This window comes from Dromiciops gliroides, chromosome 3, assembly GCF_019393635.1.
Source record: "Dromiciops gliroides isolate mDroGli1 chromosome 3, mDroGli1.pri, whole genome shotgun sequence".
NCBI classification, from domain to species: Eukaryota; Metazoa; Chordata; class Mammalia; order Microbiotheria; family Microbiotheriidae; genus Dromiciops; species Dromiciops gliroides.
The window spans coordinates 471,727,560-471,749,206 of record NC_057863.1 but is presented as its reverse complement, the minus strand read 5'-3'; the positions used below and the strand labels follow the sequence as shown (position 1 = coordinate 471,749,206).

Here is a 21,647-nt window from a genome sequence, read left to right as displayed (position 1 = left end):
CGAACTGCAGTAACTACCTACTACCTTCAGGATCATGTATAATAAGTCTTCTGTTAAAGCCCTTCACAACATGATCCCTTCCTAATTGAGGCTCTTACTAGTTGTGGGATCCTGAGCAACTTAGTCAAGCTCTCTCTGCCTGTTTTCTCATCTTTAAAAGGGGGATGATAATGGAATTAACCTCACACGGTTGTTAGGATCAAACGATTTAACATATTAAAGAAAAAATAAGATAAAAATTCTTTTCAAACCTTGAGGCACTATATAAGTTCTAGTTATTATTAGCTGTTAGAACAAGTCTTTAAAATGGTTGTGTAAGAGGGGCAGCTAGGTGGCGCAGTGGATAGAGCACCGGCCCTGGATTCAGGAGGACCTGAGTTCAAATGCGGCCTCAGATACTTAACACTTACTAGCTGTGTGACCCTGGGCAAGTCACTTAACTACAATTGCCTCACCACCACCCCCCAAAAAATAAATAAAAAACTTTTGGGGCAGCTAGGTGGCACAGTGGATAAAGCACCGGCCCTGGATTCAGGAGTACCTGAGTTCAAATCCAACCTCAGACACTTGATACTAGCTGTGTGACCCTGGGCAAGTCACTTAACCCCCATTGCCCCGCAAAAAAAATAAATTAAATTAAATTAAATTAAATGGTTGTGTAAGGATGCCATATAATGGAAGAGAATTTAGGAGACCTATTGCTTGTCTCAAAAATTGTGTCTAAGTACACAGGGTTGGTCCAGTGAAATTTCAAATGAATCCTTGAATCAGTTTTGGTTACTCTGGTCAATTGCTCCCTTCTTTTCCTCCACCTCCTGATATAGCCTGTAATAGTGCAGGAACTCTTTTAATATTATGTCTTTATCTTTATGCACAATATTGTGTGCCAAGATTATGGGTATTACTAAAGGTTTATGAATAGAATTGGAATTGCCTCTTTAATTTGGCATTTGTTTATGGAATACCTACTATCATTGTAATTGTTTTGTTCACTTTTAGAATGCAGAAAAATATAAAAGGAAAAAGATTTTGTCAGGGGATTTATATTCAGAGCAACTTCTTTGAGGATATCATAGAATCAGTACAGGTTCAGCATAATCCACTGATAAATGATGTTCATAATGACCCAGAGGCACTCCCAAGGTCCCATCATCTCTTTTAAATCATTATTAAGGTTGTTTTGTATAGTATGGTTTTAATATTGTATATATTCCCTGTTTTCAAAAATTTCATTTATGATAACCATATGGTAACTTTGAATCAACTAGAATATTATAGTAATCAGAATATTTCCTTTTCTAGCCATTCTAAATAAACAGGTATTCACTGTATATTTTATTTTTCACTTTAAAAATCATTAGAAGTATGAGAGCTGATCATTTAAAGTGATATTTCTGCATTGAATTGTTTAATTTTAATCCCAAATATTTATGTTGACTCCAAAAACTAGTATTAATCATTTGGGAGTGGGATTTTTACTAAGAGCCCACCTTACCATAGTATTTATATGTAATATAATAGCACATAATATAATTGCACATATGCATTTATACATATATGTGTTTTTATCCCAATCAAGTTTGAAGTAATTTTGAAATAAAATCATATGTGGAGGTTTAAAAGACCAAACCATCACATTTCCATTGTTCATGTTCCTCTTAGATAGGAAAGTCAAATATATTACTACTCTACTGCTACTGTTGCTTCTTTAAACATGCTTTGATTTGTTTGTTTTCCATTTAGGAATGGCAAAACTCAATTCAGAAGAATGCAGGACTTGCATTTATTGAGCTCATCAATGAAGGAAGGTAATTATTTTCAAGTTTTTAGACAAGTAGTCATTTTATATTTTAGTCCACTAGGTGACTATATCTTTTAACCATCTCTCCAAAAGGACTTGAAAAGTCATTTTTAAATTAAAGAAGTTACTGTATAGGAATTTATATTTATTTTATTAAAATATAAAATGCTAGGCTCATTTATTTACCCAAAAACCTTACACAAAGCAAAAGGTCCAGAAAGGTTTATGAGGTTTATTTGAGATTTGAGCCACTATCTCACTGAGTAGCAAGTTTTTACACAGAGGATCAAGAGAATTCAATCTGTAAACCCATCTGCCACTCCATCTGTTTGGGGAGCATAGTGTTTACTGCATACGTCCTCATTTTTTATCAATTCATATGAATTAATTTTACCTGAACATTTCAGACTATTTGTCATATACCCAAAATATGCAAAATATTGAATGCTTCTGCCATAAATTTGATCATATAAAATGTCATATTTATTCTATACTTGGATTCACATCCTGTCTTTTAGCTGTCATTTTGTTTGCCCTTATTTTCCATTGCTTTATTTACAGTTGACTAGTAATGGGCTTTCTTTGGCTTAGTTGGCAGTGGACACGTCAAGACAGATGTACCTATCTCTTCGATGACATGTGTGGCTTCTAAGCCAGAGACTTAAATTCTTCACAACCCACTTTAAATAAAAATTAAAATTCTAGGATACATTTTGGTCACTATTACTATTTTTCTTCCAAGATTACTTCTTGAAACTAGACTGTGTTGCTGAAAAGTATTTCCAATTGTTCTTTTCTTATTTTTTTTTATTCTATGAATTTTAAAATTTTTTTATAGTGTGGACTGGATTAAACATGAACCTCTATTCAATGTGATGGGGTGAGAAATGCTTAAAAAAGATAAATTCTCTTTATACACTAATAATATTTATGGTTTATATGATATTACTACTAGCAATCTCAAAAATTATTTTTGGTGGGCAAATAATATATTATAAACCATATTCATAGATGAAGAACTGAATAAAGTCAAGGTTATACAGAAGACATGTTAGTTTTGAGCTAAGAATTCAGATCCCTTGCCTCATACAGCTATATTAATTCATATAAGTAGAATTCCTTGCCTTCTGGGCTTCCATTTTTCATCTGTTAAATATGGAAGTAAGACTAAATGATCTCTAAGATTCCCTCCAGTTCCTAATCCCATGACCTTAAAAGATGTTTCTATTCATCAGTAATGATCTATATGATTATAGAAATGAGCACCTAGAGCTTAAACTGGGTGGAATTTCATAGGCTTTTAAAGCTGGTGCTATTTCTTTGAAACCAGTATATTTCTTCATACCTACTGCTAAACAGAAGTGGGAAATGTATTTAAATAATTTGAGGGGCCTTTTTTGGAAGTTGGAGTGGTACACAGGAGAATGGGAAGTATAGGATTGTGCATGTGTGATTTGAATTGTTTCCTTGCAAATCACAAAAACATACAGGACACACATCGTAACATGTCTTGTAATATCTTGTATACATAATCCTTGTGATCCTCTCCAGAAAGCATATCTATAAAAAAGGAGATTAAGGAAAAAGGAGAAAAAGCCCTGAAAAACAAACATTAAGCTTAGACCACTAGCTATGAATTTCCTTAAAAGCACTGCAATATAGTCTTCCTTAACTTTCTTTGGTGGTTCAGGGCAGGGGGAACATGGAAATTGAAATTGTGAAAATATCATTTCATCCAATAGTTTCAACCTCCGCCACTTTTTTTTTTTTACAGAAGTACTAATAGGTAGCAGAAATTATGATCGTGTTTGATTTTCACTCTCCTTCCTGACCTTGGATTAAAGTAACAATAAGATGTATTAAAGTTCTCATAGTGATTTTTACATAGATTGTCATATTCAGTCTTTACATTTACCTTTTGAGATAATTACTTTGGGTAATATTATCCCTATTTTACATGTGAGGAAACTGAGGCCCAGAGAGGTTAAATGAATTGTTCATAGTAACACAGCTAGTATTTGAGTTGGGATGTAAAAGCCATGTCTCTTTTAACTCTAGGCCTGGCACTCTTCTCAATATTCCATGCTGCCTCAAACTCCCTACTAAATGTAGAAATCACTTCTATAGCATCCTTGGTGGTGGCGCATCCTCCTTGAATACTCCCAATAACAAGAAAGTCATTATCAGGAATCAGCCATTTAATTTTTAGCTCTAGTATGTTTTGTTTTGTTTTTTGCTCTCTAAAGAGAAGAAAATATTCAACCAGTTGTCTTAGTTCTGGCCTTTGAAGCAACCTAAAAAGCTCTTCTCTTCTAATGGAGATTGCTTCAAGTATATGCAGGCATTTTACCATGTCTTCCCCTCAGTCCTTCCTCCAAGTTGAACTTTCCTAGATTCTTGAACTAATACCTCTTCTAAGGGTATGATTTCTAAACTCTTCAACTTCCTCCTACTTTTGGCTTGAATTCTAAGTTTCACAATCTTACCTAAAGTGAATTGATTACTTATGTATCCTAACAGCATAAAAGGAGTAGTTCTTTTCGTTTGGATTGTATGTATTTTTTAATTCGGTAGCAGAATATTAGATCACTTTTCTCAGCAGTTTTATCATACCATTTTTTCATACTAGCCTTATGGTTGACTACAATCCTCAGAATTTTGTAAGAACTCCTTTCCCTCATGCTGTATGTACACAATTTTGTTAATCCCTAAACTGCTGAGGCAGAATTCTTGACTTTCACTTTTGTAAACTTTATGAAAATATTCTTAAATTTCCATAAAATTTTGTTATTTTGCTGTTTGATAGTTTACATTTTCTTTATTGGAAAGAGAATGAAGGAAGAGAGGTTAAAACTTAAGGTAAGGCATTTGCTTTGGTAAGATAGTTGAGAATTTGTTGTTTTAAGTGTCTGGAAAAGGTGTAGAGAACTATTGTATTGGGTAACATCTACCTGTAGACCATGTCCTGGCTACTACGTTGAAAGCTTAAGCTTGCCACTTCAAAGTTGGTTGTTTAAAAAAAAATTTTTTTATCTGCTCCTCTAATAAATATCCCAAAGCATTTCTATAAGGACTAGGGAAGGGTGGTAAGAATACTTTTTTAAAACCAGAGTCACAGTTGAAACAGTTTTTAAAACCGTAATGTATTTTTCACTCATCTACTTGATTAGTTTATCACTGGGTCCCAAATGTTTTTACTGCTCCACCATTTTGTACAACATCACAGTCCACCAAAAATAAAATTCAAGTATAAACATGGAGGTTTCTCTTCTTTTTTTGGCTGGGCAATGGGGGTTAAGCGACTTGCCCAGGGTCACACAGCTAGTAAGTCAAGTGTCTGAGGCCGGATTTGAACTCAGGTACTCCTGAATCCAGGGCCGGTGCTCTATCCACTGCGCCACCTAGCCGCCCCTTCTCTTCTTTTTTAATGTGTATTGAGAAAACTTTGGGGGAGATTTTTTTTCTTACTCCAAATAGGTCTTTAGACCTTGTGGTCTAAAGTGTCATCTGAGAAGTGCTGGGTAACCCTTTATTCTCAGTTTGTACAGGACAATGTAAGCACAGGGGGATATTTTTGGTTTTCATCCTTGCTAGGAATTCCCTGTATAGTTGTACCTAAATTGATATGAATAAGCAATTTGGAGCCTTTGAAGAGTTGCCTGGGGAGCTAAGATGCTATGAGACTTCATGGTGGTCACACAGCTACTATGTATAAGAAGTAGGCCTTTACCCCAAGTTTATCTATCCTGCTAGCCACTCTATAACATTGTTTCTCATCTGGGAGGTATTTACTAAGATGAAAATGTTATGTTTTAACTGAATGATTTTGTGTTTCTCATCTAAGGATCAGCCTAGAGAAGTTCAGAGAGCTTTATCACTAGAATATTGAACTGTAGTTAATATATTTTTTACCATAGCAGTATATGAAACATAGGCATTGAAATTACTTTCTATGGTGAGAGCACCCGAACCCTTTAAATCATGAGTCTTTTAGACTTTCAAAATAATAATAATAATTATTATTATTATTAATGCTCAGATTATTTGAAAACAAAACCCAACTCAGTTTATATATATATATATATATACTAGAATTTTTTATCCTTTTTACAAATATTTGTTCCTGAGAGAACACATATGGACCATCAGAAGATGAGTACATTGCATTCATTCTCCTTCATTTACTAACCAACATTAATTCATGGGCCAATAATGCTGGTGCCAGCTTAGTTGTTTATTAAGTATGAATTTTATCTCCCACATTAGATTAGAAGCTCCTTAATAAGGGAAAAAATATATCTTCTACTCCTTTCTGTATCCAAATTTAATAGTTGAAAAGGACATTTAGAGAGTTTCTTTTCTAACCCTCTTATTTCACAAATGAAGCGATATGTCCCAGAGGCCATAAGTAATTTGGTTTTAAGGTCACACAACCAATCACTAACAGAACTGGTCTTATAACTCCAGTGGTTCACTGTTCTTCTTTTAATCTCTTACTATCATAAATATACTGGTGAATTTCAGCTCTAAAATATCATATGTGAGAATTTTCTTCATAAATAGCATGAAGGTCTCTCTAGTGTATCTAAAAATATATCTTCTTTCACCTGATATTTTCAAAGATTTAAATGGGATATAAACTTACATATATTCTTTCTACTGGTAGAATTTCAATCTCTAATGCTTTTAGTGAAGGTGAAGATAAGAATCTTTAAGTGGAAATTGTTATAAATATTTATCCTATTTAACATCTAAATTTAGGAATATAATTCATCAATCATTGCTAGAGAGTATAATTGTGCTGTTGTCGACAATTAACAGGACAAAAACAGTTGATGAATGTGCAGTTGAATTGAAATACTCCCTAGGACAGACTGAAATTATAAACTGGATCATTTAAAGGAATCTAACAAAAGATCTTTGTAATTAAAACAAAGCAAGGTTAATGAGATGTAAAATTGCTTATTATCTTTATGCAATAATGGTCTCATTTAAAATTATTAAAATATGAATTGAAGAATTAGAAGAGTTTTAAAGAATTAAACTGTAGAATTCAGGTAACCAGCTTAACACATAAAAAATTAGGTTAAATTATCTAAAACAATAACTAATGGTTCTTGGGGGGGGTGGATAGAGGGAGTCTATCATACTATATACCTGTTTAATTTTTTTTTAATTCTGATTTAAAAAATCTTATTCAATAATAACAAACAAAAACTTGGTCATACATATATTTTGTTTAAGTAAATATTTATGACTTTCATTTGAAGCTGAATTGCTAAAAACTAGCGTAAAGCACATAAACAAGAACTTTACCTACCACCTCCTCTGCTCGCCTTCTTTGTTCTTTTTGAGATAATCTAATCTCTGCATGTGAATTGTGTTTTTTCATGCCATTCTTAATTAATTTCATACCAGGAAATATTCTGAATTTAATACAGAGATGAGAAACACAAAATCAAGAAATGTATGCTTTTTAAAAAAAATCACTTATTTAGATTTTTAATTTTAGACCCATTTTATGTATATCATTAAAAAATATATGAGATCTGATATAAATTTATACATATATGTCTTTAATTTGCATAGATTAGGTCTAAAATATGTATATGTGTTCCTTAAGTGGTGTATATATATTTATAATATTTATAGTATCCCAAAAGCCTTACTGCAGTTTTAAACTTTAATAAGCTTTCAAAATATATATATACACATATGAACATATATCTAATATGCATATATGTATATTTTAAAATAAGAGATATGAACAGAAAAGAAGGTGAGTAATTTACTTGACAGAAAGGATAACAAATATCTACCCAGTATCAAGGGACTAGAGGAAGATTCCTAGCATATTAAGGAAATTTCCTGTGAATGGTTTTGGAGAGAACATAAGAACAGGGAAGGGAAAGATTTTTAATTTGAATAGTTGGGACAAGTAATCATATTCATGAGATCATAGATGTATCAATGTATCTAATTTTAAAATATACTCATAGAAATTAAGATACATAAAATTATTCTTTTACTAATAAAATCAGTAAATAAATTACATTTCATAATAAGATACTTGAAATACCAGACATTTCAAAATTATTTGGGGTTAATGAATTTTATGTGAATTTAGGGTTTATCTTAATCTAGCCCTTTTAATGTACTTGAATAACAATAGCTAACATTTCTATAGCATTTTAAGGTTCACAAAATATTTTCTTCACAATACTGTGATGAAAATGGTATACATATTCTCAGCCTCAGAAAGGTAATTTGCCAGATGTCATTCAGCTATTAAATATCAGAACTAAGGTTTGGTTCTACATTTTCTGATTTCAGAGCCATTATTTTTTTCTACTAACCCATGCTACCTTTTCTTAATTCAGTCAGTCAGTAAGCATTTATTAAGTATTTATTATGTGGTGTCTACTGTGCTAAAATGTTGGGGATTCAAAGTAAGGTAAAAACAATCTCTGCCTTCTGGGAAGTTACATTTTAATGTAGGAAATAACATTTAAATAATTAGGTATATTACACTCTCTCTCTCTCTCTCTCTCTCTCTCTCTCTCTCTCTGTCTCTCTCTCTGTCTCTCTCTCTCTCTCTCTCTCTCACACACACACACACACACACACACACACACACACACACACACACACAGTAGATTGAAGGAGAAAACTGTAGCAGTGGTACCCAGGAGAGGCTTCTTGAAGAAGGTGGGATTTGAGCTGAGTCAAGAGTTCTGAGCTTCAGTATGGCAAAAGCTGATCAGGTGTCCACATCAAGTATGGTACTAATATGTTCCATCCCTGGGAGTGGAGGACCTCCACAGTGCCTAAGGAGAACCAAAACAAAGCAGGTTAATGCTTCTACGCCACTTAGCATTGATATTGAACCTGTGGATGTCTTCTCTACTCCCAGCCTCAGTGAGATATGGAGGCCTAGTCTCCAGAAAAACAAACAAACAAAAAATGGCAGAAGCAAAGTGGTAGTGCATTCTAGGCTTGGTGAGCAGCTAGCTATTGGAATAACCTTATGGTTTCTATTCCTGATACAGTTTTCTCCCTACTCTAGTCTGTCCTCCACCAAGATGTGAAAATCATCTTGCCATCTGTCCATGTCACCCTCTTACCCCATTCAATAAACTCTAGTGCTCTCCTGTTACCTCCACAATGAAGGATACACACACATACAGACACTCTCTTTGACTTTTAAGTCCCTTTATCACATGACCCCTTCCTGCTTTTCCAGTCTTTTCATAATTTTCTCCCCATTATATCCTCTTTAATCCAGTGACACTCGCCTCCTTGCTGTTCTTTACATTAGGCACCCTATATCCTGACTGTACCTTTTCAGTGACTGCTCCCCATGCATAGAATGTTTTTCCTCCTTGTCTTCACCTGTTGGCTTCCCTGGATCTTTTCAAGACATGGCTAAAATCCTAGTTTTTACAAGAAATCTTTCCATCTCTCCCCCCACCCCTGTCATAGCTAAAGCTTTCCCTCTGTTAATTATCTGAAATTTATCTCATGTATACCTTATTTGTACAGGTATTTGCAAATTGTTTTCTACATTAGATTGTGAGCTCCTTGAAGATAGTGTTTTTACCTTTCTTTGTATATCTTACTCTTAGCACAGTCCTGTGCTTACTATGCTTGTTGACTTGACTTCACCTCTGCCTCTCAGAATTCTTCATTCCTTCTTTTATTTATTCGTTTGTTTGTTTGTTTGTTTTTTGCTGGGCAATGAGGGTTAAGTGACTTGCCCAGGGTCACACAGTTAACAAGTATCGAGTGTCTGAGGCCAGATTTGAACTCAGGTCCTCCTGAATTCAGGGCCAGTGCTTTATCCACTGCGTCATCTAGCTGCCCCTTTTATTCCCTCTTAGATTCAAGTTTACTGCCATCTCTGTTAGGAAGTCTTTTATCATTCTGCCCAGTTGTTAATGTTTCCTCCTTTCCAAAATTATAATTACTTTGTATATCCTTTGTATCTGTCTGGTTACATTCATTCATCTCTTTGTATTTCTGGCATTTAATGTGCCTGACACACAATTGGTGCTTAATATGTACTTATTGAATTAAACTGAAAGGTCCTGCTCCCACTCTTTTCTCTTCATATCCATGGAATGAGGAAAAGTTTACCTCAGTATATTTATTCAACAAATGTTTATATGTAGAGTACTGTGGGGAGATTCTGTTAAACATAACTGGTTCCTATCATTTAGGGATTTGTAGTCTGTTGGGTCAAACCTGATGTGCAGACGCAAGAAGTTAAATTAAAATTAAGTTTAAAACTATAAAGATATGTCCTAAGAAGATAGGTAACTTTAATTTCAAATGAGTTGTGCAGATGTTTCAGAACATGGTGAAGTCATTGAGGGCTACAGTAGATAATGAATTCCTCATAGAAGATATACATCTCAAAGGACACTAGACAAAAAGTGCTAGGTATTCTAAAAATCAAGTTCTGGGTTCATACATGCACACACATATAAGAATGTGCATGTGTGTAGGCACATCTAGAGCCCACATACACATGTGTATGTACATATACAATGAGGGTTAAGTGACTTGCCCAGGGTCACACAGCTAGTAAGTGTCAAGTGTCTGAGATCAGATTTGAACTCAGATCATCCTGAATCCAGGCCCTGTGATTTATGCACTGTGCCACCTAGCTGCCCCCCAGGTGTTTAATTTAAAATATCTTCAGCTCTTCTGATCTGGGTAATAGACTCATATCACACATCCATAGATCTTGAGGTATGCACCTGCCCTTTTCTCTAATCAAACTGTTTCTCCTGCTACTAATACCCACAGAATATAAGCCAGATTTGGAGACTGGGAGAGTCAGAGCTTGGAAATTGTTCAGTGGGAAGAAGATCTGGAACTAGTTTTTCCTATTCCTCATGATGTAAAATGAAGTTGTTGTTTTGTTTTGTTTTTTTAATGAAATTAAAACTAGAATCACAGCACATTTCCTTCCCCACTCTGTCAGTATCCCATTACTATCCTATTGTTCTTTTTCACCAAAAGAATTTTGCAGGCAATGGAAGCAGTGTAGGGGATACCTTGTTCCTCAATTCATTATTATAGCAATGAGTATATTCCAGAGGGCAAAGGAAATGGGATTACAAACAAGAATCACCTACCCAGCAAAACTCAGCAGAAACTTTCAGCAGAAAAAAATGGGACTTTAATGAAAAAGAGGACTTTCAGGTATTCATGATGAAAAGACCTGAACTGAATGGCAAATTTGACTTTCAAATACAAGACCCTAGAGAACCATAAAAAACTGGAGCTGGGGGACATACCTGGGGTTGTTCAGTGGGCAACTGTCTTGTGTCTGAGGCTGGGTTTTGGCTGGGATCCCCCTGGGTCCAGGGGTGATGCTTTGTCCACTGTGTCACCTAGCTAGGTGTTGACATCTTTAGAGTTAAATTGAGGGGTGAAGGGAATGCATTGGGAGAAGTGGAAGGGCAGAGGTGAAATCCTACATGAAAGAAAGAGGAAAAGGCTTATGGAGTGGGGGAAGAGATGGGAGAGGAGCAGGGCAGTAAATGAATTTTACACTCATCAGAAAAGGCTCAAAGACCTTAAACTCATCAGAGCTACCTCAAGGAGGGACTAACACACACACACACCCAACTGGGTGGAGTAATCTATTTAATCTGGGCAGTAAATGAGCCTAACACACATCAGAATTGGCTCAAAGATTCATTAGAATTGGCTCAAGGAGGGAATAATGTACTCAATTGGGTGGAGTAATCTCTATAACCCTACAGGAAAATAGGAAGGGAAGGGGATAAAGAGAGAGGGGCAAAAGAAGGAAGGGCAGAGTGGGGGAGGGGACAGTCAGAAGCAAATCCCTTTTGAAGAGTGATAGGATGAAAGAAGATGAATAATAGAATAAATATCATGGGGAAGAAAATAGGATGGAAGGGAAACAGTTAACAATAGTAATCATGAAAAAGAGAAAAGGGGGGAAAATTGTACAAAAAATATTTATAGCAACTCTTGGTGGAGGCTAAGAATTGAGAATCAAGGGAATGTCCATCACTTGAGGAATGATGGAAAAAGCTGTGCTATATGATTGTAGTGGAATGGTCTTGTGCTATAGGAAATGACAAACAGGATGATCCCGGAAAAACCTGGAAAGACTAATGAACATCGATGTATAGTGAAGTGAGCAGAGCTGGGAGGACATTGTGCATAGTGACAGCAGTATTGTTCAGTGAGCAATTGTGAATGACTTAACTACTCCCAGCAATGCAATGATCCAAGACAATCCCAAGGAACTAATGAGGAAGCTTACTATATACCCCCATAGAAAGAATTGATAAAAAGAACACTTGTGGATTGTACACATATAACCTGGTTGCAATCTTGTGGAGGGGGGAGGGAAGGGAGGGAGTGAGGGAGAAAAATTTGGAACTCTAAATCTTATGAAAATGAATGTTGAAAACTACCCTTACATGTAACTGGAAAAAATAAAATAAATGTTTGTTGCTACAACAAAACAAAAACAAAAACAAACCCAAAACATTGTATTATGAAATAAAAACCATCTTGCATTGTTTCAAAATTAGATAGATGAATGAATAGAAGAAAATACACATGAAAGAATAAAATTCAATGAAATTCAAACTAGGGAAATCTAAATGAATATGAACTTAATATTAATAAGAGTATTACAAAATATAAACTTGATCACATGACTATAAAAAGCTCTTACAAATATTCTCCCTTTTTTTGACTAAGTATAAAACACAATCTTAAAAGCATGAAAATCTCTATGAAAATAAACCCATACTGTTAATTTCAAAATGTAGATGTATAGAAATCCTATGTAACCTCTGAACTGACATTATTTCTCTGAGTGAATTTAGAACACTTTTGATTCCGATATCTAAAATCCCCAATACTCATATCAGTACCTTGCTGCTTACTTCTACATTTCTGTAAAATATGTTTTCTTGAAATATGATGATGATTGTCATTTTTATTCAGCTTAAGTTTGTCTTCTTTAATCCCTCTATTTTCTTTGTTGGTCCTTTCATAATATAAATGCTTTATAAGGTTACTAATTAAAGACAAAAGCAGGTTAACAAAATTATGAACAAAACAAGCATATCTGGAATTTAAAGGGTTTTCTAAGGTTGGTTTGGGAGAACCACAGTAGGTCAAGTTAGAATCACAGACTGGAGAAGGGCCGAGCCTGACTGCTCTGGTAACTGAGTAGAAGCTGCAATTGTAGGGTAGAGAAAGCTGCGCATGCTCAAGCTCAAGCTCAGGATCTGAGGAGGGTGGAGGGGTCCCAAGAGGAGGGGAAGGGCAATTTGAATCAGGCTTGGTTTCAAACTCAAGCCTGGGTTCCCCTTCCCCCCACCCCCCCTTTCTAGGAGATTAAAGGCTTCTAGAGGCTGAGTTGTTGCTTGCAGGCATGCAAAATTAGAGCAACAATTAGTGTTAGAATTTGGAAAAGCTGCAGGAGTTAGAGGTTTCTCTGAAAAGGCATGGTTGGGGGAGGGGGGTTATGGATATTTATATTCCCTTGTGTGAACACCTTGCTCGCTCTTCTAACAAAAATAAAAACAATCCATAAAAACAAAGCATTAACATGATCTTATCCACATTTGTCTGGTTAAACAGACTAAAATCAGGAACAGGGTACTTAGAGAGTTTAAAAGATCCATTTGAAAATTTAAAGTGAAAACAGCCGATATTTAGCAGTACTTTCCAATTTAAGGGTACAGGGTAGGGGAAATTTTACCCAACTGGAAAATTAGAAGACAGAGATTCAGCTTTCCTCTTCGTGGTCAGCCATCTGTAAGGGGCTAAAATTCTAGCTAGTCTGTCTAAAATATCTAATGAGTGGTCACCAATAAATTATAAGCTTTGGCACAAGTTAGACTTTTAAGCATTTATTAAGGAGAATAAGAATTTGGTGAAGAGAGAAAGGCCTAGATTCATCTATCTCCGGGAGCTACAGTTCTCCTGTTCTGCTCTCCACAAAAGTCCTGGTGAAAGAGCATGAGAGAGCCAGCCTCGCTCCCTCTTCCTCCCACAAGCAAAAGTCACTTCCAGACGCCAAAGAAAAGCCGCATGTCTTGCCCTCAGGATCCTTGCCCTCATAGTGGAGCTTTCTTACAGTAAGTCTCCAGCAGGTGGCGTCATTCCAATCGTTATAGTACTTAGCAGCCAGAATACTTCACAGTAAAGAGATTTTGTTACCAGACTAAAAGCAGTTGTTTTGTATTTCATTGATACCTTTAGATACTCTGGATGTCTCTGAATTGGAGAAGGACCTAAGCCACCAAGAGGGCATTGAGAACTTAAGAGAAAACTAAAAGTGAGGTTCTGATGCTGTGACAACTATTCTGAACATAATAAACATAAATATGTATGGACATGTGTAATGGCATGGTAGCTTTTCCCTTACACATAATTCTACCAAAAGTCTGAAGTTACCTCAGTGATCTGGAGATTAGGAGATGGACTGCAGAACTGGAGAACAAATTGTTCTACTAATTTGCAAAAAAAAAATATATCTTCATACTGAAGGCAAATTTTATAAAACAAAGTATTATGCTATAACTATATGTTTGCGTTTTTAATAATCATATTTCTTTCAACCTCCTGTCCCACTTTCTTCTTGCCTCCTTCATTACATCTGTTGAGAACAGTACTGTCATTCTGGTCACACCCAAACTCAGTAACTTCAGATTCATTTGTAATGCTTATTTTTCCCTTCACCCTCAATGTCCAATTAATTGCCTTGTCTTGTGCATTCTACCTGCACAACATATCTTGCATCCTCTCCTTCTATTCACTCACAGGACTATCACCTCATTCCTAAGCTTTATTAGCCCTGTAACTGGGCTAATTGCTTCCAATCTCTCTCTCTCTCCAACAAATAATACAAAAAGCTGCCCCCCAAAAAATCTTTCTAAGGAATAGGGCTGGTCCTTTCATTCCCTTGTTCAAAAACTTTCAATGGTTCTCTTTATCTTCTTGAATAAGATTTTATTTCTCTCAAGACTAATTCTTCTTCCCCTTTAATGTGTCACATGTAGGAGTTTTATCATTATTGTCTTCCTCTGAGTTTATGTTTTGATCCTCCCTGTCACCATAGTAACTGTCAATGGTGAGGGCTCGTTTTTTGGTTCTTATTCATATTTTTATTTATATTTAGCCTCTTTTGTGCCTTTTAAGGTTGAATTCTGCCCCTGGGGTACAGCGTGTACTGTTCAAAGTTTCTTTGGCCTGGGGGCTGGAGGCCAAGTCACCAGCTTTCTGCTGAGGCATCAGCAGCATTGGGACTGGAGGCCTCACAACTGACCTGCTGGCCTGCTTCCTGAGCTACGATCTTGGCTGGCTGCTCAGCTGCTAATCTGTGCCTTTTGCTGGCTCTCCCAGACACCCTCTATGCTGAGCTGTGCTTCCCTTTTACCCAGAGGAAACAGACCTTTCCTGAAGATCTTCTAGGTTATCTTAAGTCAGACGATTGTTTCACTCTGGGGTGTTTTTTTTGCAGGTTTTACAGCTTCAGAATCTATTGAGATTCTGAGGGAAATTTGGGAGAACTCAGGCAGCTTCCTGGTTTCACTTTGCCATCTTGGCTCCACCTCCAGACTCCTCAAGGTGTTATTTCTCAGATCTTCCATATGCAGACTCCAAACAGTTCAATGGTTTTCATAAAGAATTAACTGCTTTTCACAATTTTTCCCTTCATAAATTCTGTATTCCCAGCAAACTAATGCAAACCCAGTGCCATATTCTTTCTCTTGCCACTTTCAACTTTCAGAAGCCATTCCTCACATCTATAATGCATACTCCATCTTCTTTAATCCTCAGAATCATTGTCTTCCTTCAAGACTCTGTTAGGTGCTACCCCATCCTTGTGCCTTGCAAAAATTAGGCACTTAATGTTAGTCGAATTGAATTAAATCATTATACCTTCATATTTTATCCTACTGCTTTAATCCCCCATTCAGTTATCTGCACTAATAAGTCAGTGTCTGTGATATCAATAGTATGGTTTCTCCTACTAGAACAGATCACAACACCATTATATCTACTCATCCCCTACCGCTTTGTAGATAGATTTCCATAAAGCCTCTATAAAGGATTTACACAACATGCCTCTTTATTATTCCAGTGATATCTTTTAGAATCAAGCTATCATCTTAACTTTACTCCATAAACTTTCCACGTCATGTTACAATGATCTGTATTCTAAATAATGTCTTGCATACAAATCATTATTGGTTATAGACTGTAGCTTCCCTGTCCACATGCCTTTGTTACCTTTCAGGACACCAACAGTTTTGCATCTTATGTCATATTGCTTCATGAGTCATAGCAATATGGTACCACACAGAGATGGGTGAAATGTTTCTGCCTTTTGTCCTAAATTCTCTAGTTTTTAATTAGATATGTTAACTTCTTCCTTAAGAACTCCAATTATTAATTGTCATTGCTGTGCTATTCTTACTTATTTGATTGTTCTTAACTGTTCTGGAAGTTGATAGAGATGCTCTATAAGAGATGTTCTATTGTTATTTCAAGTGACCTTGCAGAATTAGTTACACTTTCTTTACCTTCCTCAAGAGATTTTGACTCACCTTCATTTGTTTCAGAGTACTTTTTATCCACTGAGCTGAAACTTTTTCTTCAAATGTTTGCTCATTGCTTTTAATAGGTCTGAAATATTCCGCTCATTTTTCTTGTGTTCTTGCTGGAAATATGGCATTAATGAACACAAATCTTTACTTTTAGAAGGCCAGCCCTATTATGTCCTGCCTTCAGCTCTTGCTGCTTGTTTTCTCTGATGCTCAGGACTGAATGAGGTCTGTTTCCCTTGGAGAATTGATGCTGTCAATTGGTACACTGCTTTAGGGAGACTCCAAATAACTACTGAATTAAGACCTATTCTTTACCTTTGTCTGTCTTACTTTTCTAGGTTCTACCATCATTTCAGCAACTGATTTTCTTGAGTCCCTAGACCTTGTCCCTAGTTGTGGTTCCAAAGAGTATGGTCAGGGGATGATCCAAAATGCTACTAAGATGGATACTCTGAGAATCAATCAGTTAATAAACATTATTAAGTAAGTAGTATGTGCTAGGCACTGTGCTAAGCCCTGGAGAAGCCTTTGTGATTGGGCCTTTTTGCCACCCTTCTCTACTTTTTTTCTTCTAGCTAGTGTTGAAGAAAATCTCTATACTCTGCATTTTTGGCTAATTTTTTTCAGAGATAACTAATATACAAACATTCCTGCTCAGAGCAAGATTCTAATGGGTACTTTCCCCCTGCTATTGAAAATTATCCCTGACACAAGCTTACAATTTATTATAATCATGAAAAAAGACAAAGTTTTAAAAGATAAAAAGGAGGTACAAAATTTAATTTTAGGGTTTCTGATTTAGTTAAACCTAACAATAGTAATGTCAGTGTTGGCCTATCATAGAATAAATACCTTCCTGAAACCATTTATTCCTTCTTTAACCACTCTCTCTACAGATTTCCCTTTCAGTCCTTGCAAAGGTACATTAAAAGGTATATCCCTAATTGAATTAAATAGAGACATTTCCCCTTTTCAAGTCTAATCCAGGGTAAATAAAATGGTTACCTCTCCGTTCAGTTTCAGAGACAGTAAAGGACACATCCTTTAGTTTACAGGCATTACCTCTCTTAGTTTCAGGAAAGTAGGATTCCTCCCTGAAATTGATCAGGCTTTTTGTTATTAAAAACTGATTAGGTCTTTGATTCAACCAAGGACTTCATCTTGTGATACAAGATTTTATTGTTGTTCCGTCATTTTTCATTCCTGTCCTACTCTTTGTGATCCCATTTGGGATTTACTTCTCCAGCTCATTTTCCGATGAGAAAACTCAGGAAAAGAGATGGTAAGTTGACTTGCCCAGGGTCACACAGGTGGTAAGTGTCTGAGGCTAGATTTGAACTTAGGAGGATGTCTTCCTGACTCCAGCCCAGCATTCTATCCAGTGTACCATGTAGTTGCCCTAATCAAGGTGTTATTTCTTAATATTTCATAAAATAAAGAGATTATAGTGGATATGCTTGTACATTAGGGGGTTTCTATAAATGTATGTGTGTATGTGTGTGTGCATTATGTATAATTTTGTTCATCGTTGTTTTTGTATGCTCTGCCCTTCTCCATTTTCTTATCCCCAGGCTCCATACTCCTCCACAAATTCCCTTCCTCTGAGAATTCTGGGCTGGTCTACTTCATGCCCTCCATTCCTCCTTATAGTAGCATACTGCCATAAATTAATTCCAAAAAAAAACAGTGTCAAAAAGGGCAGCAGGCACAAGGTTATTCTGATGCCTCAGGCTGGAGTAATAGATAAAGAAGCAGGAAGAAACCAGAAATGGTGGGAACATTGAAAACAACTGACTGGTGATTTGGCCTTCAGTAATTTTTTTTCTTTAAGAACTACCTTGTAGTATCTAACCTCAATTTTCTTCTTTTTACCTGGCACTCATTGATTGTTTTAGTAGGAACTAAGGAGAACAAGCCTAATTCCTATTTTAAGGAAGAGCCCTCCAAAAACCTGAGGTCAGTTCTCATCCTCCTGAAGCATTTTTTATACACACACACACATACATATACACACACACATATATATATACACACATACATACATATATACATATATACACATATATATATTTTGTCTTGGCCTCTCTCTTCTTTTCCCTCTATATTCTGACTGGGTAATCTCTTTAGTTTCCAAGGATTAAGTATTTTTTCTATGCAAATGAATCCTGTGTCTATATAACCAGCCCTAGTAACTCTAATCCTGCATCATGGACTTCCTACTGGACATTTTGAACTGGATGTGCACTAGGCATTTCAACTCAACATGTCTAAAATATAACTCATTATCATTCTTCAAAAATTCACCTCTTTTCTGCACTTCCTTATTACTTACTGTCAAGGACACCACTGTCGTTCCAGTCACCAGGTTAGTCAATTTTCAGTCCTTTTTAACTCCACTCTCATACCATATATCATTCAAGTTGCCAAATTTTCTTTCTTGCTCCCCAGTATTTCTTGCACCTTGACCCTTCTTACTGTTCACACAGCCACCACATTAATTCAACCCCTTTTTTGTACTATTGAAGTAGTCACCTAAATGTTTTCCTTGTCTCAAAACTTTCTCCTAAGTCAAATAAAGTCAGCAAGCATTTATTAAGCAGCTACCATGTTCCAGAGATTATACTAAGAATTAAAGAGACAAGGAAAGGCAAAAGCACTACCTGCCTTAAAGGAACGCACAATCTACTGAGGGAGAAAACATACAAACAATCATGTATATACAAGATAAATAGGAGGCAGTCTCAGAGGGAAGGCACTGGCATTAAAAAGAGCCAAGAAAGCCTTCTTGGAAAAGATGGGATTTTAGCTAAGGCCTGAAAGAAGCCAGTAGGTAGAGGTGAGAAGAAAAATTCCAGGCATAAGAGCAGCCAATGAAAAGACACAAAGTAGGGGGACTGAGTACCTTGTGCATCATAGCAGACATGGAAGGGAGAAAATTATAAGATTGGGAAGAAAAAAAGGGGTTTTAAAAGCCAGCAAAAGACTTTATATTTGATCTGGATCATTAAAGGAGGCTACTAGTATTTATTGGATGAAGTGTGGTTGTTACTTGTGCCTTGTGCTTTAGGAATATCATTTTCATAACTGAACAGAGTATGGACTAGAGTGGGGAGAGACTTGAAAAAGGGAGACCAATCAGAAGGTTATTTCAGTAGTCAAGGTCATAGGTGATGAGGGCCTGCACCAGAGTGGCAGCTGTCTGAATGGAGAAAAAGAGACATGTACAAGATATGTTGCATATCTACAGGATTTGATAATAGATTGGATATGGGAGGAGTCAAGGAAGACATCTAGATTGCAAGCATGAGTGACTGGGAGGATATAGGCTTCCTCAATAATAAGGAAGTTAGGAACAAAGAAGGGTTTGGAAAGAGATAATGAATTTGTTTCAGAAATACTGAGTTTAAGATGTCTTTGAGATCCAGTATGAGATGTCCAATAGGCACTTGGAGATAGAAAACTGAATAGATCTCAGAATTTAAGCTTCTTAAGCTCAGAAAAGGTTTTATTTTTGCCTTTCTATTCCCATTGCCTACCTCATTGACTGATAAATAGTAAGAGCATAATAAATGCTTGTTGATTCATTGATGACATTTTTATTTAGTGAATTACCTCAGGTGGTAGAGTAGAATTGATATCTTGCAGGCCAATGGAACAATGTCTGTTAAATCAAGGTGGGCTATATCTATAGCTAAAAGTAGCTAGGGGGTGCAGTGGATAGAGTGCTAGGCCTAAAGTCAGGAATTTGTTTTTGTTCAGTAGTTTCAGTTATGTCTAACTCTTGGTGAACCATTTTGGGGTTTTCTTGGCAAAGATACTGGAGTGGTTTGTCATTTCCTTCTTCGGCTCATTTTACAGATGAGAAAACTGAAGCAAACAGGGTTAAGTAATGTATAAGTTAGTAAGTGTCAGGAAGATGAGTTAGGATGACCTGAGTTCAAATCTAGCCTCAGACACTTACTAGCTGAGGGACCCTAGGAAAGTTATTTAACCTCTCTCTGCCTCACTTTCTTTTTTATTAATTAATAGTATTTTAGTAATGTTAATTTACAGTAATTACTTAATATTTTTTCAATTACTTGTAAAGATAGTTTTCAGTATTCATTTTTATAAGATTTTAAGTTCCAAATTTATCTCTTCCCCCCTCCCCAAGACAGAAAGCAATTTGATAGAGGCTATATATGTACAATCATGTTAAACATATTTTCACATTAGTCATGTTGTCTGCCTCACTTTCTTCAACTGTAAAATGGGAATAATAATAACACTCACCTCACAGGGTTGTTGTGAGGATCAAATGAGTTGATATTTGTAAAGTGCCAAGTATGGTGCCTGGCACATAATAGATGCTGTATGAATACTCCTCCCCTTCCCTGCCCGCTCCTCTTCTCCCTTCCCTTCCCCATCTCTTGCCTTTCCTTCCTTATTTTCCATCTGCCTTCCTTCCTTCCGTGTATCACCTACACCTCCTGCCTTCCTTGGCCTCCTTCAAGACTCAGTTCTAAGCTGTAGCTACAGTCCATTGATTCAATAGACAGTGTGCTATTTTACTTATCTTCTGCATAAGGCCTTTTCCAGTCCTCCCTCTTGCTATTGCCCTCCTCATTCAAATTACTTTCACCCTATTCTACTTATACCTTAGAGCTGCAGCCAATTGCATATCGTCTCCCCCCTTCAAATGAGAGCTCTTTGAAGGCAGGGGTCCTGTTTTTCCCCTTTCTTGTAAAACACTTAGCACAGTGCCTGGCACTTAATAGATGCTCTATAAATAGGCTTCTAGGCCTAGCACAATGTTTGGTATATCACAAATGTACTAGACAACAACAAATGCTTGTTATGTAAGCTACATTTCCATGACTCTCTTGAAAATTATTTATAGTAAACTGTTTATTATGCATTTTGCCACTGCGGTGGTGGTAAAAGTGATAGAGGTAGTGAAAGTGGTACGTTTTCATTTGTTTCAAAGTTTATTTTTGTTTTTCAGCTAGCCTCTGCCAAGTAGCCAGACTGTTAGCAGTTAGAATTCATTGTCTCACAACGTTCTCCTTGTCCTTCCAATTGATCGAACAAAAATTTGTTAACTATTACGTGTATAGCACTAGTCTTGAAGAAAAAAAGGTCTAAGATCCAGAGACTTTAACACAAATATTCAAAAATCTCTGTGCCTCTTCTATTGAGCTTCGTTGCAAATTTTGGGCGAATATTTTTCAGTGAAAGAGAATATCCTC

General features: G+C 36.1%; 1 protein-coding gene across 6 annotated transcripts in view; it reads left to right on the top strand.

Annotated features, from left to right (window-relative positions):
• The window catches only part of NBEA (neurobeachin), a 764,716-nt gene that overhangs the window by 374,503 nt on the left and 368,566 nt on the right, over positions 1-21,647 (top strand). For all 6 annotated transcript variants that reach the window (XM_043991721.1, XM_043991715.1, XM_043991718.1 and 3 more), the window contains one exon: positions 1,744-1,808. In XM_043991721.1, the coding sequence (XP_043847656.1) occupies positions 1,744-1,808 (65 nt within the window). The remainder of the gene's footprint in view (positions 1-1,743; positions 1,809-21,647) is intronic.